Raw genomic sequence first — 24710 nt, 5'->3', positions numbered from 1 at the left:
CTAATTTTATAACGTAAATGAAAATAACAACTCGACAGGAAGAAAATTAAATAAACTTAAAGACTGCCATCATTCTCAAAAACTTGTCACATGTACCAAAAAGCTGTTTTTCTTTCAGACATTTTAGGAAACTTCTCAGTTGAATGAATTTGAGGGGCAACTAGTGTGTGAGAACAGAAAGCTGATCCCAGATCAGCTTGACTGATGGAGTAGGAGGCAGGACAAAGACGAGAAGCGGTAACAGATCTGACAGACTGATGTGACAACAGTAACAGTCTCTCAGCGGCGGGGCATCCTGCAGTAGAGATGCACATTATTATGCCCCGTTTATTACATATACATGAAACACAAACTTTTCTTTTTAAACACACAGACCAGTAACGCATCGTGACGACATCTCTGCTAAATGACTTCTAAGAAAACTGTGGTTTCACGAGTTCCTAAAGGTGACAACACAGTAAAATCCTTCAAATTCGTCAATGATCTAAAAGTTAATACAAAGCACCGAGAATCTTCAAACATGCTGCTTTTGCCCCGGTCCACCCTCCTCTATTTAATAATACATATGTTACACGTTTGACCCTGCAGCCAGGACAGATAAAAGGAGCTGTCTACAGTTCAGTGTTCAGGACTAGAGTTGAATCTGATCCCAGAAGGAGAAGTGTTTGTTTTATTTTAGTCTGCAGAGAGACAAGTGGCTCTTCTTTTTACCCTCCATTCATCTTCAGTCCAGCCTGCTTTTTCAAAACCGCGTCAAGCAGCTTTCGAGTCTGGAGGTGTGTTTTCGGCACAGAGTGAGGATAACTAACCTGACTGTTCTGTACATGGCATTTGAAGGGGAGGACATCTGCTACATGGCGGTGAGGTGAGAGTTTTCAGCTCCGGTCAGTGAACGTGACAGGTGCGATGTGACCGATCAGCGTTGCACCTGCATTTGCTGTGAGGTTTGCGACGGGTTCTGGGCCCCCAAGTCGGGGCCCCGGCTCGCCAGTCGGCTGAGGATGTTCCTCTCAGACATCTGCAGGCGCACGGCCACGGGGGGGATCCTGGCGATGGTTGCTGGAAGTCGAGTGACGTCGGCCTTCATGTCACTCAGTAGTTCCTCAAGCTGTTTGAGAACTGGAAACATAAAACAACAAAACGGTTCCTGTTAGTATGCTGTTTTTAATGTTGTTGTTTATGAAGCAAAATTAGGATTTATAAAAATTAAATGCTACAATTCTAATTTAATTTAAAATAATCATAGTGTGCTACATTAGTTTTAAGCAAACTTTCCTTTTATGCAGCACTAACAATTAATTGTCATCATTTTTTGGCATTTAATAAGGTTGTTTTTTTAAAAACATATTTTCAGTAAATGAGATTTCCTATTATTAATTCTCTTCTGACATATCCAGTGTAACCAGGGAAATTAGAGAAGTGGTTAAAGGTTTCTACCCACGTTTCAACACAACAAGAGATCATTGTGGAACAAAGACACACCCTGATATTAATATGCAACTGAGCCACAGCAGAAAACATACTTGTAGGGCTTCTCTTGTGACGATTTGTTTATTTTTTATGCTCCCTACAAAGAAACTATAATTTTGGATACATATTTTAGTTTCTTGACTCATTAGAACAGATCCACTTAGATTATAAAAAAAGGTTGGATTCTAGTTTTTCCACTATATTCAGACATTATAAATCTCAGAAACACTTTCACATCCTTTACTAATGATAGTATCTAAAAGCTGTAACATGAAACCAAATCTCACAATGTGCTACAAATAATCAAAGTAATTTTTCTTTGCTTGTATCCTAAAATGTTTCTGGCTCAAACTAAAAAACAAAATGTGTTTATGTCTGCAGAGTCATATTTGACATTTGCTGCTCAAAATTAAAAAATGTGTATTTACATAATTTTTCTTTTGTACTTTCCATCAACATATACATATCACTATTGATATACAGCTTAGCTGTTGCCTGCTCTTAATACACAAAACTACTTTTTTACTTCTCTTCTTGACAATTTTTTTAACCTTTTTTGACTTATTATTATTGTTATTATTATATTGCACTCTTTCTCTCTAATGCAGTATTTTTTTTTATTTAACTCCATCACAGAACTCTCATCTTAAGCTGATAAATAACTCCTGGAGGGTAAACGTAAACTATATCTTGGCTGCAAATATTCAATCAAGCTGTGAAGCAGACAGTCTGATTTCAGTTAGCCACGTTCAGTCTGCTCCTCCTCCGAGACGAGCAGACTGAGCACGGCTGACCGAAATCAGACTGTCTGCTCCGGATTGAACCAGAGAAAAACACTATTGAAGCCACGGAGCTCAAACGTCCAACGTAAAACTAACGTTACCGCGATGCCTGGCTAAACAATCCTTGTGCGCTTTAATGTGGTGCTTTGGCAAATGTTTATTAAGTTTGATGTATTGTAGGTCGCGACCGAGCTTCCCCGTCTCGGTACAGCGGCTCTGCAGACATTGCACGTTGCTGTCTTGTGGTGTTGGTATAAAATACTTCCACACAGCGGACATGTTACGATGAAAAGTTGTTTAGTCGTTAGCAACAGTGCTGCTCAGTGCTCAGCCCTCAAAAGAGTATTTACTCATGTTTTAGCTGGCTGCAAACTATGACAGGGATTTCCTGAATGTGAGGCGGGTCTTATTACTCTGGCTTCATGAGACACGCCTCCGTTCAGGAAATCCATTCCATAGTTTGAAGCCAACCTGCAGAGCAGGTCATCAGACACAGACGTGCATCATGGATCAGAAGGATCGGCATGTTGGATCGGAAAAATCCGATTAATAACTTATGCTTGTATCGGAGGCCGATACCGATACGGGATCGGATCGGACCCATCCCTAGTTCTTATGTCTTATTGAGAAGAGACCCAGAACTCATTGAAGGGATTATATATCCTTTCTAGTTTAGGAATGCATTGGGGTCCTCAGGAGGAGCTGGAGAATGTCGCTGGAAAGAGGGAAGTCTGAGTTTCCCTCCTGGACCTGTTGCATTCATGAATCGACCATGGATACGCAGTAGAAGATAAAGATGGAGATCTCAAGACCTCCTCCTTTCCCAACTTACACTGCGGTCCTGACCCCAGCTGACCCTAACAACTGATTTAGGTTAAAGACAACTTTAATCGACATATTAGTTTTAATGTGTTATAAGAGAAAAATGATATGCAGTATAAACAGACTGTCAGTAATGATACCTGTGGAGGACAGATCAGAGAACATGAAAACCCTCTGAGTGCTTTACTAAACTTACCTTTATGAAGCACTGCATTGGCAGGCTTGTTTCCAGACATTGACTCCTTGCTGAGGTGCTGATGAGACTCAGCGAGACACTCTACCTCACTGAAGCGAGTGTTGAGAGCCATGGAGGGGTGAGCCGGATCTTCTGTCATGTTCAGGTAGGCCGCCCTGCGTAATTGCTCTTCGATCACCAACGCCTGCTCCAGCAACTTTAGGAAACCACAAAACAAACAAACAAGAAGTAACCAGTGAAACATGACGCAAACAGACAGCAGAGGGGATTTCTGCAGAACTCGAGCACTTGTTTCACCTTGAACCTGCGAGCCAGAAACTTGTTCTTGATCTCCAGGAAGTTTCCTCTGCTCATCTCTCCTTTGAAGGGCTCGTTGATGATGGCAAACCTCACATCGTTCTGCACGTCCTGCCATCGAGCATAACCATGTCTGAGAGACACCAGAGTCAAGAACAACAGCACTGCTGTTTCAGGACGATCATTTTACAACATTAATTGTAACTGACACAATGACTGGCAGTGTGTTGATTTAAAGGAAAAACTCTACACAATCATTGAGAAAAATGAGCACAGCAGGTCAATGAAGCCCCATAACACCCATTTTCAAATAAAACAATTGCCTTAAAAATGTGTGAAACAATACCTGCAGTGCAATATACAAAGAGAATGATTTATAGAAGTATTTACTTTACTACAATCTTTAGGGGGAAAAGCATTCATGAAGAACACAGTCAAATGCTGCATTTAATTAGATAAACTTAGCAGCTAATTACCCTCTTAATTTGTATAAAAGCTTTTGATTGTTTATACTGCTATGAACTGTAGGTTCAGTTGTTACATAAATAATAACACAGTGTAAAATGTAATGTCATAATTTAAACCTGATAATAACCAGATGACAAAAGACACATTTATGGTATTTTATTTGATTTTTAAGTAATTTTGTCTTTTTAACCTTTGTTTTAGCATTTCTTTTTCTTACAACGGTTTTATGTTTTTTGCTAGTCGTGTCTTTGTTTTATAATTGTTTTATTATCTTAGTTTTATTAAAAATTAAAAAAAAAAAGTTTCCACCCCCCCGTCCCTCCATCCCGGTCCTCTCGCCTGCCAGGGCTCGAATCTGGCCTTTGTGAGCAGGCAAGGCCGGGGCTCGGGGTTCGGCCTCACGGGCTTCAACGGCTCGGCAGCTCGTATGATCCTCTGCTGTGACACCACTTGCTCGAATTTTATAGTCGGTCACCAAACACAAAATACACCTGGACTTCAGAATTAAACACGGCGTTGTCATTATTGTTTTTTAAATCTTAAAAATAGATGCAGCCGCTGCTCCGCATCCAGAGAAATTGCAAATGGCGGCTCAGTGAAAAGTTTCTGAGATCCAGTGACTCCTCCCCCTGACCAATCAGAGTCCTGCATTCACGTTTGGTCCGGACTCAGCTCGGCTGAGCTCGCTCGGTCCCACCAGAGAAGCAGGAACGAAAAGAGGTCCTGAATCAGCCTCAAATCAGCTAAAAATACTAGCTAAAGGGCAGGTGCAAAAGGGTTCTTTCTGTGGCGGGCTGCCCAGAATTGGGGCTTATTAGAGGCGGTGCAAAAGGGGCATTAGAGCTACAAATAACTTACATTCCTTATTATTAAATATGAATTAAAAATGCTAAAGGTAAACAATTCTGAAGTGAAATTTATGCATAGACTAGGTGTTTTAATTAATGACTCACTGATGTTGTGGCAAAACAATCTTATTTTTTATTTTATATTTGTTTGAACTTGTCAAACTCCTTAATGACAGCATGACTAAATGACGTGGGAACAGTACCGCCAAAAACGTTAAAATTTATAATTAGTATGTGAAAAATAAACTCGACAAAACAGAGAACACAAAAATCTATAAACCCTTATACATAATAACCCCAAAGTGAGGAAATGACAACAGATATTTATGCAAACTACGTTGAACAATAGACACCTGTTTGAAAGGATACTGTATGATTCCAGCCAACAGCCAGTAGTCATGGCGACGGTGCCAAATCTCGTAGGTCTTCTTAGTGACGGTGGCGGCCCTCTCTTCGTTCTGCCACAGGGAGTGAAGCTCTGAGGGAGGGGGAAGGAGGGCAGGGAGGTGAAAACAGGCAGAAATAAAGCAGAAAAGCAGGGGAGAGAAAGGAGAAGGTGTTCACCTGTGAATCCACCATCAGCGATGTTGAACATGAACCTCTGCTTGGTGGCTTTCTTCTTCTCTTCGCTGATGTTGATCGCGGACGCAGCCGTCCCTCCTTCTTTGGCGTTTTCTCCGTTCTGCAGTTGTCCAGGCTCGTCTGTTTTTACACCATCCTTCTCCTCTTTTTGTTCTGCAAGGGGTGAAAAAAGAAGCTCTTGAATACTAAGCAATAATTATTTTTTTCGTTTTCAACTTAATTTTCTAAATCATTATAGATTATATTTGTAGATTTGTATATAAACATGTTGCATATTCCTGAAACTATCAGAAATGACATCAGCTGTTACAAGTGCTACGTGTAACTAGTGTTTAAAGTTTGTCTGGACCTTTTTTCTCTTCTGTTTGTAACGAGTCCATCTTCTCATCTTTGCCATCCTCGGCTAAAAAAAGAAAAGATAAATTAAAATAAAAGACAGACTAAATGTATGTTAGCTCACAGATGTTTGTCCTTGGGTTTTTGTAATTACGTTTAAAAAAATCCCACCAGTTAAAAGAAAGAATACCAGTAATGTCATTCTCGTACAGTTTGTATACTTTTGTTTACCATACCATACATGCAGTACACAGACAACTGCTCACACAGCCCTTTTTGAACCTTGGGGGGGATTAAACCTTTTTTTGTACATTCCTGGACTCAAAAACTAATACTCTTGTGTTGGCTTGATAGCCAAGAGGCATAATGAATTAAAATTAATAAACTAAAATACCAAAGGTTTTGAAGAAATGTACAAATTTGCTAATATTTTGAAAGTTGGGTCATCTTTCAAACTTATTAAAGGGAAGGCCATAAGTCTGACCATTTGTTTTTACAGTAGTCCCTCGATTATCGCGGGGGTTATGTTCTGGAGACCCCAGCGATAGGTGAAAAAACGCGAAGTAGGAACGCTATATTTATTTTAGTATTTATATATTTTAAGGCTTTATAAACCCTTCCCACACTCTTGCAATGTTCTTAACAATCTTCTAAACTTTTAAACCTTTTGAAATATTTTAATTTTATATGAGTACTCACCAGTGAAGATGAAGAAGAGATGAAGATGAAGTATTAGCTGTGCAGTACTGATGACGATGAAGGTGATGAAGTTGGATGTGTACTGCACTGCCAAGAAGTGCATTAACAGCTCTCCTAAAGGCACCACTTCCTCAGGCGCTCCTTCAGGTGGTGCAGTATCTTGGACCTCAGACGTAACTTCTACATCTGCTAGAGATGTTGGCGTAACAGATGTTGGAGTAACAGATGTTGGCGTAACAGATGTTGGCATAACAGATCTCTTCGTTCGAGTGATGAACATTGTAATGGACAGTTGCTGCGCTGCTTCTTCTTCTGAGCGAGAATGATTTTTTTTAAGGTGACAGCACTGTCGAATGCATTTGCGAACTGCAACGAACGAACCATGTTGAGGTCTCGTTCTTCAATCACTCGCTGAAGGTCTTCGGACATTCTGGCTGCGGTTGCAAGACAATCAAGTGTCAGGCCAAACTCCTCCTCTTCCACACGTTGTTCATCTTGTTCCTCCTCCTCTTCTTCACTTGCTGACTTTGTAAGTTCCTCCAGGTCTTCGTCCGTCAACGGTTGAGCATGCACGTCCAGCGTTTCCCCTACCATTATACAAGCGGGGTGCCCCGCCCCATCAACAGAACCGAGTGCCCCGTCAACCGAACCCCGCCCCCCACCCCATTGGCTGCACTGACGTAACACTAAACTAGCAGCTCGCAATGCAGGTGCACTAGCTAAAAAGCTAAAGGCAGCCTCTTCCTTCATGCTGAACCCTCACGCAGAACGCACCCCCGCCACTTGAAAACTGTCGGTACAAACAGAGCACGGCTCAGATGCGCATCGGTCTCTCCCCCGCACCGACCCCCCCGCCAAAAAAAAAACCTGTCTGTTCAGACAGCGTTCAGACAGTGAGATATATCTGTCTTTCTCCTCTCACACACCCTGCGCTAAAACTGTCAGTACAAACAGCACGCGGCTGTTTCTGTGTCCCCCAAAACTGTTGGTTTAAACAGCGCGCTGCACAGCTGAGAACAAGTCTCTGTTCCAGGCCCCCACCCCCCCAGACAAAAATCACGGACGAGATGAGCGCCCCGCCATAGCAAGTTATCTAGGGGAAACACTGACGTCGATCAGATCATTCACGTCTTCAGTAGTCATATCGCTGAAGCCCTCTCCTCCCAGTGAATTTGCCAACTTCACAGCCTTGTCAACTGCAGAGTGTTGGATTTCAGCAGGAGACAAGCCCTTGTGCTCGTGGACCACCTCTGGCCACAATTTTTTCCAGCAGGCATTTAAAGTCTCAGTCTTAATGTCGTTTATGGACTTCTGAATATTTTGGAGACACATTGTAATTGTGTAGTTACACCAGTATGGCTTTAGAGAGAAGTTTTCATCCCGAGTCCAGAGTTTCAACAAGACTTTGAAGGGTATTTGTGTAAAGTGCCTTAAAAGCCCAAATAATGCCTTGATCCATTGGTTGAATGAGTGATGTGGTGTTCAGTGCCAAGAACTCTACCTGGACCCCCTGATACTCCAGATCTTTAGCATGGCCTCCAGCGTTGTCCATTAGAAGAAGGACTTTGAACTCGAGGCCTTTCGCTGCCAGATAAAGCTTAACCTCTGGGATAAAGCAGTGGTGGAACCAACTAGTTGTGAGGACTTTCGTCATCCAGGCCTTGGGATTGTGCATCCAGTGCACAGGCAACACACTCTTATTTTTGATTTTTAGGGCCCTTGGGTTTTTGGACTTATAAATAAGCCCTGGCTTTAGCATTAAGCCCGCAGCATTTCCACACACGATCAAAGTTACCGGATGTTTTGGTGCCTTAAAACCAGAGGCTTTGGCTTCATCTTTCATAATAAAAGTGAGAGATGGCACCCGCTTCCAAAATAAGCCCGTTATGTCCATGTTGAAAACTTGTTCAGGCCTGTAGCCCCCCTCTGCAATGAGCTCTTTGAACATGGTATTAACATACTCCTCGGCTCCTGCTGTATCCGCAGAGGCAGCCTCTCCGTGCAGAGGAACGCTCTTAAGTCTAAAGTGTTTCTGAAATTTGTCAAACCAGCCCTTGCTGGCACTGAATGGGGTTGGTCCGGTGGCCGAAGCACTTGAATGTCCTGCTTCAGCATCGTCCTCTTTGTCCTCTTCCTCGTCGCTATTTTGATCGTCCCTTTTTGCTGCCAGACAATCATAAAGTTGTTTGGCCTTTGTCCGGATGGTGTTTGTATCCAGCGTGATGTTCTTTTTACGGCAATCATTAATCCACATGGCTAATGCAGGTTCCATCTTCACAATTATCTTGTTGCGGGAAGTAACGACCCTCTTTGCGGTGGTGTTGAAAGTTACTGCTGCCATAGACCGGATGTTTTTCTCCTTCTTGATGTAGCGAACTGTAGATTTGTTGATCCCGTAATGGCGGCCAACATCCGCATAGGTTCTTCCTTCCTTCAACATGTCCAGAAGCTCAACCTTCTCTTTTATGGTAAGCATCATTCGCTGGTGCTTCAGTTTACTGCCTGAAACGTTAGAACGCGCAGAACGTTTGGGTGCTATCGTACGGCTTGAAGTAAATTTCACAAAAGAGCTCAGTGAAAGAGAGCAGACAGACTTCTATGGTTACTGAGCCAATAAGCTCCTGGGACAGAGCACACGGTCGCCTTCCATGAATCAGCCATTCGTGTGTCGTGCTACAACCTTACGTTTGTAAAGTTTAAGTTTCTTATAGAAACTTGTCCAGATGACATGATTTAAATCTTGCGTTTGAAAAAAACGTGAAAGAGCGAGTCCGCGAAAGTTGAGCCGCGAAATAGTGAGGGACTACTGTATTATCTATCGTTTCTGTTTGTTTAATATATGTATATTTTATTATTTCTGCTGCATTTACACGATAAGTTACTGTATGCATGTTATGCAGACGTTTTATAATTTGTTTCTGATTACTTTCTAGGAGTCTCACTAAAATCCATCCAGTGGTTTGTGAGATATTTTGCTAACGGCCTTAAACACATGCTCACAAAGAAAAAAATAATCATCTCCCTTCGTCTTTCAGTAGAGCACCATGAAGAAGTTTCTCATGTTGGTAATAAAGGATCAGCTTTTGTATAATATCATCAGTGATGTTTTTTTCTTCTTGTAAATCCCCATTTATTACTTTTAATGCTTTAAAATCTCAAATATGTTATTATAATTTAATACAACCTATAAAGACTAACCAGGTGACTAAAGATAGACACAAATTTTAAAAAGTTATTGTCCGTCTCACCTCTAATCTTGTCCTCTTCCGAGTCCATCTTGCCCTCTGAACTTTCACCCTTGTTGTTCGCAGAAGGATCCCTCTCAGCTGCAGCTGAAGACTTGAACTTTTCCTTCTCTCTGCTCACGTCTTCAGCCTCCTTGTCCTTCCCTGCATCTCCTTCTTCTTTCTCCTCCTTCTCTGCAGCACCATCTTCTTTCTTTTCACGAATGGGGGATTTTTCAGACTCGTCTGGGATTTCAATAATCTTTGGACAGAATTTTAACACAGTCTCAAAAAATAGTCTTAAAATCCTTATCACTATAGGTGCAATAAATGCACAAGGTATTTACATGAGTATAAAGCAGAATATACCTCAGAGTCATCTCCTTTTTTAATTTTGCCATCGTCCCCCTCTTTTTTCACGTCATCTTTATCGTCTGATTTAGAGAAATCATCTTGAAAAGGAGAAAATAAGCCAATAAATTATTTTTATAAGTATTTATTGTTTGTTTACTTAGTCATAAACATTGGTAACAGTTTACATTTCAAACCTTAAACAATTAATGTATCTTTTCTGGTTACAGCCACAAGAGGGCATTAGTCTGGTTAAAGCTCTGCTGCACAACTGAAACTCTTTCACTGGGACAGACACAAAGAAAAATAATTTATTAATGTTTAATTTAAAGATACAATCTGAAATCTAAGATTAAAATTCATCTTATGTTTATGTAAGTACAAATTGAGGTCAAGTAAGCTAAATGTTCTTGAGGCTAGAGCTGAGAGGAAATGATAAATCAATTTACAAACATAAGTGTCTGAAATACACTGCATGTATCCTACACTGCTGTAAGGCAATGATATACTAAATATAGGAAAATAATTCAAACAAATGACATTTTGTGTTTTGGATCCCTGCAATAAATGAGACAAAAGTATTTATTTGTGTTAGTTTACCTGGGACAGGTGTATTGGGCTGGGTGTCTGCAGGGGTCCCGCTCGAAGGAGTTTTTAGGTCTTCACCTGCAGCCAAAGCTGCAGCTCTTTTGTTCTCCTCCAGCTCTGCCATCCAGGGCATCGACCACTGACCATTCACATGTTCAAACTCCTGCACCTGTTAAGCATGACATGTCAAGTTATCTCTCAGTAGTGCATCAAACATTGGAACCAGAACTGAATTAGATCTACTAGAACCTTACCTTTTTCCTTATCAATGACATCACACCAATGCGAGTAAGCACGTGTTGCCTCGACAGACCCTCACGTGGGACGCCATCTGCAAAAGTCTCAGCTCCATCAGCTCCTGGCTCACAAAGGTGACGCATAAACAGAGACACATAGGCCCTGCAGACACATGCGGGGGGACATTGTTAAAACATTTTGAGGATGCCTAAGAATGTTACCCACAAATTAATCAAGTATGCAGAGAGAAAATATAATAAAATTGAATAAATGGGTGACAAAGTTCAAAGCTTTTATACATGTTTTAATTACACCTGTAACAATTTCTGAATTGTCAAAACATATCCAAACATAAAAAGCTGTGCCACTTAATTTTCAAAAACTCAGTAGAAAACTGATTAACATTTATTAAGGGCAACTTTCCTTCCTCATGTGAACATGAGGCTACTGCCAACTAAGTATTGAGGTTTCACAGATAAGTGAGACTAGAGCAAGAACAAAAAAAGATACTCACTTGAATTCTTTCTCAGATTTCCCTCGCAGATCCCTGACCAGCCACTGGTTGGTGAAAGCATCTTGTGGTGGCATCCCGTAACGCATAACTGCATTCAGGAAGGCCTTCCTCTGCCGAGCATTGAAGCCCAACACCTGAAAGGAAATTAAACTGTTAAAACTTGTTTTCTAAAGTAAGCTACTTTATACCATTATGAGCCAATAACTTCTTTCTTTGTTTTCCTCTAAAGAAAAGCGTAGAAAACGCCCAAACTTACCTCAATGTTCCCCCCGACCCTGGCGAGAAGCGGAGGCAGAGGTTTGTCCCTGTCATTCCTCAGCCCTTTGCGATTAGGTCTGCGAGCATTAGCTGCAAGGAAGAAAAAATAGTTAAGTCTCTGAAATGAAGGTTGAAAACTTTAGCAACAAACGACAGAAAGAAGCAATGACAATAAAGAACAAGCATGAAGCAGATGATGTATGGTTGTGTATTCTGATCCTAGGATTTCTCTGTGAAGATGGTCCACTTACGGCTGACTGCTGATCCTGCTGGAGCGGTCCCTTTTCAAAACCTCACCACACTTTTACATTTACCGCTTCTTAGGAAGAGTACCGCTTTCAGAGAATTTACAACCGAAAGCACTGTAGGGGAATCTATCATTTAATCCAACTGAGGTAGCCATAATTGAGTGGAACAGAAAATGTACATTCAGTACAATAATGAACATTTTATGAAACAACTTCTTGAAAAATAAATAAAGTGCAACATAAATAAAACGCAAGAAACTCTCTTGCTCAGAAACACTAACAAACTTATTAGCTGTTGTAAGAATAGAAAGTAGGGAATTTATCTATTAATTAAAGCATTGACTTTATTTTTCCATCTCCCTGTTTCTTTTCTTCTTCTCTTTCTGTCTTCTCTCTACATGCTCAATGCAGATGATGCAGTGACAAATGCTCTTTCTTGGGTTGTAGAGGTTGTTGATGAGGATATCATAGGTGTCATCTGAATCTGGATAAAAATCTGCAGGGGCGGTTGGAAGGCTGTTAGTGAGTGACACGTAGTTTTTGAAGGAAAGAGATTTCCAAAAGGAACGTCAGCTTCAACCTTAAGATGCTGATAGTTTCCTCAACATAAATCCAACTTAAAGATTCACACTGAGCAACTTTCAGATTCACTGGGAAAATGACTATCAAGTTTAGGAGTGAAGCAAATACTCACACAAACGACCCCATCCCCTGCAGCAGCAATCAACAGAGTGAAGCTTACCTTCAGAACGCTCATCAAAGTCCTCGTCTCCTTCTTCTGAGGCCACCGAGTAATCAGACTGGTTATCTGACTGATCCTCCTGCCAATCTAAACAGAACATAGAAAAATGATGAGCAAGAAAATAAAAAAGAACAAAACTTGTCACAAACTAAACAGACTTTATTTAATTTAATAACTTATGCCATTCTAAGACCTTAAAGGTAGACTAAACACTACAAAATACAGATGAACAATTTTGGAACTATGTAAATATTTGACATGCACAATTCAACAATCTCATGCAAAATACCATATTTTTATTTATAGCTGCTTTTTATCCTGTATAATTTCATGAATGAATACAATAAGCTTGACTATAACAGAGATAAATACTTGCTAACTAGATGCAAAACCTTGCTCGACAATATCATGTGGAATTGATATGAACACAAAAATAATCTTTGAGTTTTATCTGACAATTTAAACTAGCTATATTTTTCAATCTATGAGGGAACAGCAACTGAGGAACAAAGTCCAGACTAAGATCATCAATATTCTGTTTAGAAATTAATTCATGTGTGAGAACCACTGAGGTGAAAATGAAGAAAGGTTTGTAAGAAATGTCTTTACTTTGTGCTTTTAATTTTATTTTGTCACAGCTGATCGATCCAGACCAGTGGAGAAAGTAGAATAATATTAATAAAAGGGGTTTCAATTTCAGTATGTGTGCATTAACTTATATTAAAAGCAAAAGGATACATAAGAAAGGGTATAAAGTTAAGTTACATTCACAGATAAGCAAAAGTGGTCCAAATCTGATGTTTTTGCAAAGAGGTGTGCGGATCCATCCAAATACTGATATTGCTGATAACATCATACAGTTCTCTGCATGTCTTCAGCTACAGAAAAGTCCTGTTGTTTCATTTTTATTTTTCTTCTATGTCCTAATTGAATGAGACAGGGGACCTTTCTGGGTGGGGTTTGCATGTTCTCTTCGTGCATGCATGGGTTTTCTCTGGGTACTCCGGTTTCCTCCCACAGACCAAAAACATGCATGTTAGGCTGATTGGTAACTAAATTGTCCCTAGGTGTGAGTGAGAGAGTGAATGGTTGTCTCGTTTGTCTCTATGTGGCCCTGTGATGGACTTGCAACCTGTCCAGGGTCCCCCGCCTCTTGCACAGTGACTGCTGGATATGGGCACCAGTGACCCCTGTAACCCGAAAAGGAAGAAGCAGGTGAAGATAATCGATGGATGAATAGATGACTGAAAATCTACAGCAACATATGATACTAACCATGGTGTTGGATCGTGTCTTTACTAGAGTGATGGGATCAAAATTTAAGTTTTATCTACTTTCAGTACATCAGTCCCATTTCAGAAGTGCAATTTTGCACTGGAGTAGTCAGGAAGTGGAAAGATCAAAGGTAAGAACTGGACAGAACAAGTAGAGGCTAATGATAAATCATTGGCTCAGATTCCACAACAACTTCAGAATTGATGCACACACGCCAACATGTGTAGCATCCATATTTGCTTTGTAAACAATGAGCTGCATGTGATGTCACATCTTCTTCTGTGTTTGTGAATCATGTCAAGACCATAGACTGTTCACACTGGAGTGTGATGACAATTGCATTTAAATTATAATGTGATTGACCATACAAAAAAAATAAAGGATCTGAGCAAAAAAATTTTAATTGAACACTAAGACCTGCAGTGTGAGCCTAGTGTTACTTTTACTAAAGAGGATTGGGGCCACTGTGATTTTTTTTTCTCTCCATAATTTAAAATAAACAAATAAAAAATAAATCTAATCTTCTTCCATATTTTCTTCAACAAAATTAACATTTTAAATTGTGCTGTTTTTAATTAAACATTAGTTGTGTACACATTTATAGTGTGCGTAGAAAAACTGGTGGTAAACACAGAAAGGCCTTATGGCTCATTATTGGCAATAATTAAATAATTATTTTTACATGATTTAATATGTTTGGAGAACTTTTAACAACAATCAAAAATAGTTAGTCTTCGTCTGTTTTTGTCCCCCAGAGAACTGTAGCTCATTTTTAACTTAGTAACAAACATGAGGGTTCTAGTCAACTGCAGCTAACGTTTTAACAGCAAATACAAAGTTACATTAAAACAACATGCATGATGCTTTTGACATGCTACAACAACAAACAAACACAAGACAGCACAGCACACACGCACAAGAAGAGGTTATTTTATATATTGTTCTGTACCCTGTCTTATACCTCGGTCCTCCTGGGAGCCGTCATTGTAATTGACTGGCTTTCGAGTTCTTTTGCCTTTGCCCAGATTTCGAGCGAGGTCTTCTTGTTGCTGCTCGTAATGGTGCCGAAGCAGCTTCTCCCAGTAGTCTGGGTCAACGCTCTCCTCCTGCTTGATCACCTCTCTTTCTACCTCCTCCTCCTTAAAAAAAAAATACATCACATGGGAAGACACGTTAGAAATAACCCCAAAACTTGATTATTTTTTTATTACTGGTAAACATGTATGCAAAAATGTTTTTGTACCTCATCGTCCTCATCTTTGACCACATACTGGGCCACTTTAAAGGAGCTGAGGTATTCGTTCATACTCTGGAGCTCAGTGTCCTCTGTGGCATCCTGGTTCCTGTCAAGCAAGCGATCAATTGCGTGATCATCGTAGTGGATCACACTGCTGTCATCCTCTTTGTTGTCACCTGAGGGCACAATTCAGAAAAAGGAGAGAAAATAGGTGGAAAGAAAATAGCACCGTAAAATATTTCACCAGAAAAATCCAATTCTCAGGACAGATGTCAAATTATTAAACAAAACACATATGTCACCTTCTCCAACTTCATCCTTGAACAGTTCTTCAGTTCCAAACTTGAGGATGTCGTCAAGTTCCTGCTTTGACATGGATCCAGTCTTAGAGCCGAGGCCAGGTCGCACTACAAGGTGAGTGAGCATCATCTTCTTCTTTGCTACCTGATTAAGAAAAGTAGATTAAACACAAGCAAGCAGTTTGCAGGTGATTATGAAATCCTGACATAACCAATACAATAAGACTAATTACTGCTGATTTTAACGGACCTGTGTGATCCTCTCCTCGACAGAAGCTTTGGTAACAAAGCGATAGATCATCACTTTCCTGTTCTGGCCAATACGATGAGCTCTGCTGAACGCCTGCAAAGGACATTAGAATGATCAACCAGAATGCAAATAAACAGACAGACATATTTGTGAGGTGGTTTGCTTACCTGGATGTCATTGTGAGGGTTCCAGTCAGAGTCGTAGATAATAACTGTGTCAGCAGAAGCAAGATTAATTCCCAAACCACCAGCTCTGGTAGAGAGGAGGAAAGCAAACTGCTGAGCACCAGGAGCTGTTGGGATGAAGAGCAGATTTCAAATTAGGGAGAAAAAAAAACTAATAGCAAGTAGATTCTCCTGAGAGACAAAGACAGATGTGCGAACACACATCTCACCGTTAAAGCGATCAATGGCCTCCTGCCTCATGTTACCAGTGACTCCTCCATCAATCCTCTCATATTTGTATCCCTCATTCTCCAAAAAGTCCTCTAGAAGGTCGAGCATTTTGGTCATTTGGGAGAAAACCAGAACCCTGTGGCCTCCCTCCTTCAACCTCTTCATCATTTTCTGGAGCAGCATCAGCTTCCCTGAAGCTTTGGTCAGGGCAGCGCCCTCGTACATGCCATTTGGAAGTTTTGCAGCCTCCTGAAATAAGAATTCATCATGAAAGTATTGTCTTATACATGCATCAAGAAGTGAATATAATTCAATGATGCAACATTTTACTGTGTGGAAAACTTACTGTAGCAGCTGCTGGAAAGAGGTATGGGTGATTGCAGCACTTTTTAAGGTCCATCACAACGTTTAGCAGCGACACTTGGTTTCCACCTCCTCGAGTGTTTAGGGCCTCAAAGTTACGAGTTAAAATAAATTTGTAGTATTTTCTGGATCATAAAAAAAGATTAGTATGGGAAACCAAATTAGAAAGATTGTGATCTGAAATTACACGTTTAAAATTTGATGACAACGCAATTGATGTGATGGTTGGATGATTTTGAAGCCTCTTACTTTTGCATGGGGCTCAGCTCCACTCGAACAATGAGTTCTGTTTTAGAAGGCATGTGTTTGAACACATCAGCCTTCAGCCTCCTGAGCATGTGTGGTCCCAACATGTCATGGAGTTTCTTGATTTGGTCCTCTTTGGCAATGTCTGCGAACTCCTCCAGAAACCCTTCGAGGTTACTGCAAAGAAATAATTAATATTATAAAACTCCCTGTGGCACCCTGTGGGTGTCATTGTTGCTTCTAAAAAACAGCAGTTCAGTTCAGTTCTGTGAACTGAAAAATTATTTGTTTAAAAATGGAGCTACTAACTTGAATCTCTCTGGGGTCAAGAAGTTCAGCAAGTGGAAAAGCTCCTCCAAGTTGTTTTGAAGAGGCGTTCCAGTCAGCAGAAGTTTGTGTTGCAGTGAATAGTTGTTTAACACTCTGAAGAACTAATAATAGACAAAGATTGAGAAAAGAAATTATGTAAAAAATACCATCTTTAACACAGCGCAAAAGTACCAATAAGCCTTTTTTAAGTATGTCCTTACCTTTGACTGGTTGTTCTTGAGTCTGTGTGCCTCGTCAACAACCAGACAAGCCCATTCGATGGAGCCCAGCACAGCCTGATCAATGGTAATCAACTCATAGGATGTCAACAGAACGTGGAACTTGATTGTTGAGTCTTTCTGCAAAGCACAGAGAAGCAGGATTTAAGTTACACTTTCAAGCAAGAAAAGAATTAGAAACATCACTAGAACAGCTACAAGGAACTGATTCGACTGGTAATGCAAAAGCTAAACTAAAACTGATGTTTTCTATTGGCTTTGGTATTTTTTGCTTCCTACCTTCATCTTAGAGGCCTTTTTCCCTCCTCTGATGGCATTTCCCTCAAAGGAGAACTCATTTTCTCTGATGACAGCCCTGCTGTCTTTGTCCCCAACATACGTAACCACGTATATGTCAGGGGCCCACATCTCAAATTCTCTCTCCCAATTAATGATGGTGGAGAGGGGAGCACTGACCAGGAATGGACCTTTGGAGTGACCCTGTGACAGCAGAAATAACATTAGCACAAACAGCAAATCCCTTAAATATTTACTATTTCGAATATCAGAAGTCCCACATAAAAACTGTGTTTGAAATCCTAACCACTAATGCTGACTGACAGAGGAGGTAAGTAGAATACGCCCAAAAAATGGTAACATTTAACAATTTATAGTTAAAGGAGTAGTTCAGATCTTTTTAAATATGGTTTGTTTGAAGGTTATTGACATTTAATGCCTTTTTGGTTGATAGGTCTCAGAATGGTTTCAGTTTGGGGAAACAGAAAATAGATTTACTAGCTAATGGCTCATCTGAGCAGAGCCTACACTAAAGCAGATCAACAAACTATCTGCAACAGGTAAGCTATTAATCGCTTATGATGTTTCCACAGAATCCCATTTCCAAAACTCTGAAAAGTTATTTCACAATAAAATATATGTTTAACCTTGTGAGTTTTTAAACAGAGTGTCATTTGGGTTCCTCACCTCCTTATACAACGAGTACAGGAAGACGGCCGTCTGAACAGTCTTGCCTAAACCCATCTCATCAGCTAGGATCGTGTCAGTGGCCTGAGCCCAAGAAAACCTCAACCAGTTCAGCCCCTCCAGCTGGTAGGGATGCAGGGTGCCTCCTGTACTGTCCAGGTAGTCAGGCTGTCGATCAAACTTTATAGTGGGCTGGCAGGAAGAAAAAAAAACAATATAAAAAAGGGAATTCACACTCGTAATACTTTTAATTAATTAACAAGTTTTCATACTAATAATTAATGTTTAAATAACTGGACAGGTGAAGCCTTTTGATTCAAATACAAAAAGAAAACACTTACATCTACAACCGGATTAGCTGGTGGCCGTTCTGCCTTTTTCACTTTAACAGGTTTTTTAAGCTTCTTGCCAGGTCTCCCCTCCTCACCCATCATCAGCTCTCTAATGCAGAAAAACAACACACAAAATTGAGAAAAAAAATCTTACTTAAACTAATAATTTATGCCAACAACAAACATAACATCTCCTGAACCAATATATACCTGTGATTCCAGTATATCTGTTTGTATGTATCATATTCAGGAATGTCAATGTCTTCACTTTCCCAGGTTGACTGGTCATACGGTAGATCTCGCCATTTGATTAGGTAATGAACGTTGTTCTTCTTATCAACACTAAAACAAAAGAAGACAAAATGGCAAAGAATAATGAAACAGAATGTGTTACATCTTTATACTATTATGTGCATTTGTAGTATTTAATTTAATAAAGTGACAACCAGCACACTAAATACTGAATCAGATATGCCTCCCACCTGTGGTTAAGTACGCGGTGGATCATCAACCATTCAAACTTAATTCCGAAGCGGCAAAACTCGTCTTCCATGTGGGCAAAAAGAGGATCTTTGTTCTTCCTCTTGGTGCTCTTATCATCATCACCCTCACCTCCAAAGTCTACAGGTGGCGGTTCATCCATGTCTGTCTTCCTCTGGTAGTTACGAAACATCACCTGGCAGTTCAGCTCCAACTGGGGAAAAGCAATAAAAGAGTGTAAAGTGCACATTTTGTTGGTTAAAACTTTAAGAGACAAAGCTGTCTCACACTTAAACAAAGAGTCACAGAAAGAAAAAAATGTTTTCATCTGCAAGTGTAAACACATTTTTACAAAGGCTCTGTACCTGTAACTCCTGCACCCAGGAGCAATGCCAGTAGGACATATTGCACCATTTGACAAAGAACTCCCTCTCCCTGCGGCCCACCATAGGAGGGGGATCAGGAGCTTCAGCAGGCAGGTCAGCAGGCCGAGGGACAGGCATGGGGGGTGGAGGATCCCCCCAACGCCATGTCAAAACCTTCTGCACTTTTCCTTTCATTGGCAGACACTGTTGAAACAACAAAATAGTTTGGGCTTAGAAAAACAAACATGCTGTTGTTGAAAAAATGTTTGGTCAAACTGTAAACTGTATGATTGCCACAGTTTATTTAAAACATTATAAATAAATGTATACAAATCTGGAGAGACAGAAAAAAGCTTCCTCAAGCACAAGGTGAAATTTGCAATCTAGACGCAAACCCATTTGAGCATGCGCAGATGTGCCAGTGCACAGTACTCACCTTGCAGCGGGGGCAGATCCACTCTCCGTTGGGGATCTCCGGGAGAGGTGGGTTAAGGCAGTGGATGTGGTAGGAGGAGGGGCAAGTGTCACAGCAGAGCAGCTCTCCACCATCCTTACATACACGGCAAAACTCAATGTGGTGGTCGTCTTCCTCCTCCATTCCCTCATCTCTCCTGTCATCGTCGTCCTCTCCCTCAGCCTCAGACAGATCATCCCTGGCCTCCCACTGGATCCCCTCCTTCTCCTGGTGCCAGAATCACAGACAGATGGAGTGGATGGTGTGAGTGTGTGCAGAGGAAGAGGAGAAGGGGGTGGGGGTGGACAGCCAGGGAAGGTATGCGGAACGGAACAAAAAAAAAAGTAGAAGAAGTGGGTGGGGGTGGGGGGTCAGGCATGAAAGGAGTGGATGGTGTGCAGTGTGCATTGGATATGTGTGCATGTTTGCAAGTTGAGTTGGAGCAAAGGAGAAACATAGAACAGTGTGGTGGGATAAGACAAAAACGTAAGCAAACGGGGTGGGCAGCAAAAAATAAAAAGAAACAAAGAACATAAAAACTGGTTTAAATCAAACCTATAAAAGTCTGATTGATTTACTTTTACACTGAAATGTTAGACAGCTATGATGTACTCCTGCTGTTTCATACATCCTGAATCAGACCTACAGGTCTCACTGGAGTCTGAAGATTGAAACTCACACAATGTGGACAGCTCCATTTGCCTTCAGGTGCTTTCTCCATATCAGGGTCCAAACAAACCATGTGATAAGCTCTAGGGCAGGTGTCACACAAAATGATCTCCCCTCCCTGCTGGCACACTTCGCAGTAGTCCTGGTGGTCTGTCTCATACCCATCACCATCTTCAGTCTCTACTAAAAAAGAGGAGGACAAAAAAGCAACCGATATATAAATAAAAATGACTTACTTTGCCTTACTTGATCTTATTTAAAATGTAAAATCTTCCTACATTAGACTGCAGACTGTGCTTATATCTCGCATGAAAATTCACACAACAAACCAAACATTTTACTTTATTAATATGTTCTTTACAAACCTTTCTTCTTCTTTTTGGCACTCTTGGACTTCTTCTTAAGACGGCTGCTGCGGTTGGAGCTATCAGACACCGAGAAACTCCCATCATCAAAGTCGCTGTCAACGTCAGGTTCATCTTCATCACTCTAATCAAAAAAAAATAAACCAACTCCTTATTACTATACATCAATATGTAAATACAGTTGTAAAAGAAAACAATATACAAGCACACATATTCGATTAACTAGTGGTTTTCAACAGGAGTCATGTCTTTGTGCGTTTGTCTGTTGTGTCTGTCTCAGTGATGAACTGGTGACCTCTACAGGAAGTACCCTGCTTCTCACCAAGCTGGGATAAGCTACGGGCCTCATAACCCAAAAAAAATAATAATAATAAAAGAGGGAATTAAAAAAAAAGAATTGTTATCTTACAGACGAGCGCTTTCTCTTGCTGTTGAGGCCTCCTAGTTTAATTTTGAGTGGAGCCACCTTCTTAGGTTTCTGTTTAGGAGGAGGCTTAGGTGCAGGCTTCGACCTTTTACGAGCATTTGGGCCTGAGGAAAGACAGAATAAAAACAAAAAATAGATATAATGTTAATATTACATATAAACCCAAAACCTTGCATTTTAAAGTTACACAGATAAAACAACGAAAAATCTTTTTTTTTGCTGCCCTTCCATCTTTACCTTTTCCCTCTTTGGTTTTAGCTTTGCGTAGAGGAGGTGCTGGAGCTGCTGGAGGTGCAACAGGTACAGGAGCAGGAGCAGAAGCAGGAGCAGAAGCAGGAGCAGCAGGGGTAGATGCAGGGGATGCGGTAGGGCCAGTCTCTGCTCCTCCATCGTTCCCTGAAACGACCATGCTCTCCACAACTGCAGCCACATTGGCAGCCGCCAGGGCTGCATTAGCAGTGGCACAACCCTTCAGGAGCGCAGAGCACAAAGAAATGTATTCTCTTTAACTCAAAAGTACAAAGTATTACAGAATAGCAAAGTTCTTTGTTTGTAACTGAGTTGCAATACCTTGAGTGGGTTATTTGTGCTGAATTCTCGCCACTTTGCCATCATTAAAGTCATCATCTTGGACACAGGAATTTTAGGGTTCTTCGCTGCGATTAAAGGCCTAAGTACACACAGAGGACAAGATATGCTATTGACTTTTTAAAATGTTTTATATACACTTACATATTTAATGAAAAAGTAGAAAAAAAAAAGATTATATCTAGACCCTTTGGAAAATGGGTTTTCCCACCTGACAAACTGGCTGAAAGCCTTGTAGTTTGTGAGGGAGCTGTAGTCTTCCTGTGTAAAGACGTGGTCAATGTCTTTCATGCCCCAGGCTTCCAGCAGCTGGGTGGAGCTTTTAGGCTGCAGACGGAAAGGAGAAGTTGAAAGGAATAACCGGAGCAAAGTAAGTCACGCAGGAACCACAATACTTTGAATTTAAATTAAACTTTACCTGGCAATCATCAATATCGTCATCATCATTGTCTGGTTCTGGATCTTTACGTTTGCTCTTTGAGCCTCCTTTCTCGCCTCCTGCCCCACCTCCTTTCTTTTTGTCTTTAGCTGAGTTGGAGCGTTTTTTCTTTTTTCTGCCAGGGGCATAATCACTTCCTTCACTCTCTGACCGCATAACCCCCTCATCCAAATCCCTCTCTGCCACCTCCATTTCAATCAGGTGCTCTGGGGAGCTGACTGGCAATTCCTGCAAGATACAGAACCAATTTACTAATTGAATAAAAGATGTGGCTCTTTACATGGTTTTTAAAATTAGTAATCAAGAAGACATAATTTGGTTTTGTCATTTGTAGAAGTAATGTTACTGTATAGGGTGGCAGAGTGGTTCAGTTGGTAGAGCTGTTGCCTCTCAGCGAGAAGGTCGCCGGATCAAAATTCAGCTGAGGCCTTTCTGGGTGGAATTTGCATGATCTCTCCATCCATGCGTTGGTTTTCTCCAGGTACTTCATTTTCCTCCCACAGGCCAAAAACATGCATGTTAGGCTAATTGGTAACTCTAAATTTTCTGTAGGTGTGAGTGAGAGTGAATGGTTGTTTGTCTCATTTGTCTCTCTGCGTCCCTGTGATGGACTTGAGACCTGTCCATGGTGTCCCCCACCTCTCACGCAGTGACTGCTGGAGATGGGCAACAGTGACCCCTGTGACCCGAAAAGGAAGAAGCGAGTAAAGATAATGGATGATTGGATGTTACTGTACAAGGCTGGCTACTTACAATAACAGCATTGTGTGTACTATTTGCATTGCAAGTATCACTCAGCCCTCTGTGAATAGCATGCAGTCATCAGGTCACTAATGATCGTTATGTCACTAATGATTGTTAGGGCACTAACAATCAGTTGTTATGTTGATGGTCCCCCTTTTAGCATGTGAACAACTAGTTTTGGCTATCACCAGCAAACTGGTTGATCCATTAAGAGAAGGTGCTATTTATAGGGGCCAAGATGGTGTAGGTAGGGCAGCCGACTTGGAAACAGAAGGTTGCAGGTTCAACTCTCAGGTTCAACATGGTTGTGGTGTCCTCGAGCAAGACACCCAATCCCTAAATGTTCCCCGGACACTTGCATAGCTGCCCACTGCTCCATCTGGGTGTACTGTATCTAATTTGTGATGGGATAAATGCAGAGAACTACAGACAACAACAACAACAACAACAACAACAACACTAAAACATGCAAAGCCCACCCAGAAAGGCCTCCAGCTGGGATTCGATCCGGCAACCTTCTCGGTGAGAGGCAAAAAACTCTTACCAAGTGAGCCACTGTGCCACCCCAAAACATCAGTTATCACACTTCTCAATCACAAACAGGTGATACAATGTACATTACCATTAAAAAGTTGTCAGCAAATTGTAACTACTGTTGTTTTAATTAAGGACACAAGTCCATCAATATGAGAAACCAAATGTACTCATTTTTTTCCTTGCAATTTTTTATTTATTTTATAGATTATGGTGATTCGTCAAGCTTGAATTAAACGTGATTTTCTCGTGTTTGATGCGAAAGCATTTTGAAGGCGAGAAACTTTTGACAGTGCAGAGCTCACCTCTCGGATGGGTCTCTGCCTTTTGCTGCTCCTGCTCTCTCTGCTGCTCTTCTTGGCTTTCTTCTTCTTCTTCGACTTGGGTACCTCGTCTACGTCAGAGACAGCATCCTCCGGCTCGTCCTCGTCTGTCGAAGACACGGCTGGGTTAGAGACTACACACGCACAGAAAACACCGGCGCTGCTGCTGCTGCAGGCCGGAAGTGAGGAAAAAAAAAAAAAAAACAAGGAGTCCGCGCGACTGGCAACTGTCCGAGCACGCGCGCACACAACCGTTGCCATAAAATGCCACAACAGCGCAGGTTGAAACTTGTCTTTGAAACTTTGACAGTTCACGCCCACAGCCGAGCGATGAGACGCTGGTGGGCCGGGTTTGAAACAACAATAACAACAATAAAGTAGTAAAACTCTAAACACTTGCCCTCCGAGTTAGCTAACTAAATCTACCATGACGAGTGACGAGCCGACCGCTCGGAGCTAGCTTCAGCTAACCGTTAGCATCGCGCTGAAGGCGAGCTCAACTTACCGAGATGGACCTTCTTCGCTCGGGTGGAGGAGGAGGGGTGCTTACCGGGGACAAGTGAGTGCTCGTCGGCGGCTCCGAAGTCTTCCCTCTCATCCTCGCTGCAAGACATTTTCCCTCAGCGTTTTAATTTGATGTCTTGCTGGTCGAATTAATCCCTCGTAAACCTTGCTCCTCGGTCAGCGAGGGAGGAGGGAAAATGACGTGGGACTGGTGGGAGAATGGACCGGGGGTGTCCAGGAAGGGAGGG

At 41.3% G+C, this 24710-nt stretch overlaps 1 protein-coding gene across 5 annotated transcripts; it reads right to left on the bottom strand.

Annotated features, from left to right (window-relative positions):
- On the bottom strand, window positions 1–24710 carry chd4b (chromodomain helicase DNA binding protein 4b). 5 transcript variants are annotated; one of them, XM_037676180.1, is made up of 39 exons: window positions 24509–24710; window positions 23941–24065; window positions 22337–22585; window positions 22130–22245; window positions 21901–22000; window positions 21568–21799; window positions 21313–21434; window positions 20904–21027; window positions 20549–20721; window positions 19852–20097; window positions 19416–19619; window positions 19053–19264; window positions 18781–18912; window positions 18580–18679; window positions 18239–18430; window positions 17555–17755; window positions 17258–17395; window positions 17037–17158; window positions 16731–16904; window positions 16465–16606; window positions 16118–16367; window positions 15891–16015; window positions 15724–15816; window positions 15477–15618; window positions 15181–15350; window positions 14887–15076; window positions 12663–12749; window positions 11671–11762; window positions 11415–11548; window positions 10918–11062; window positions 10676–10832; window positions 10094–10176; window positions 9749–9986; window positions 5815–5868; window positions 5448–5618; window positions 5253–5361; window positions 3568–3700; window positions 3271–3466; window positions 1–1119 (listed from the first exon to the last, which is right to left on the bottom strand). In XM_037676180.1, exons 1-39 carry the CDS (start codon window positions 24570–24572, stop codon window positions 917–919), a joined length of 5940 nt encoding a protein of 1979 aa, XP_037532108.1. In that variant the 5' UTR covers window positions 24573–24710; the 3' UTR covers window positions 1–916. The 5 variants fall into 5 exon arrangements, with proteins under 5 accessions (XP_037532108.1, XP_037532110.1, XP_037532109.1 ...); XM_037676182.1 differs by having other exon boundaries at window positions 14899–15076; XM_037676181.1 differs by having other exon boundaries at window positions 20549–20718.

The sequence above is a fragment of the Nematolebias whitei genome, chromosome 5, assembly GCF_014905685.2.
Source record: "Nematolebias whitei isolate Nwh7 chromosome 5, NemWhi1, whole genome shotgun sequence".
Classification (NCBI taxonomy): domain Eukaryota; kingdom Metazoa; phylum Chordata; class Actinopteri; order Cyprinodontiformes; family Rivulidae; genus Nematolebias; species Nematolebias whitei.
The sequence above is the reverse complement of the archived record's forward strand: the minus strand, read 5'-3'. Positions and strand labels throughout refer to the sequence as shown.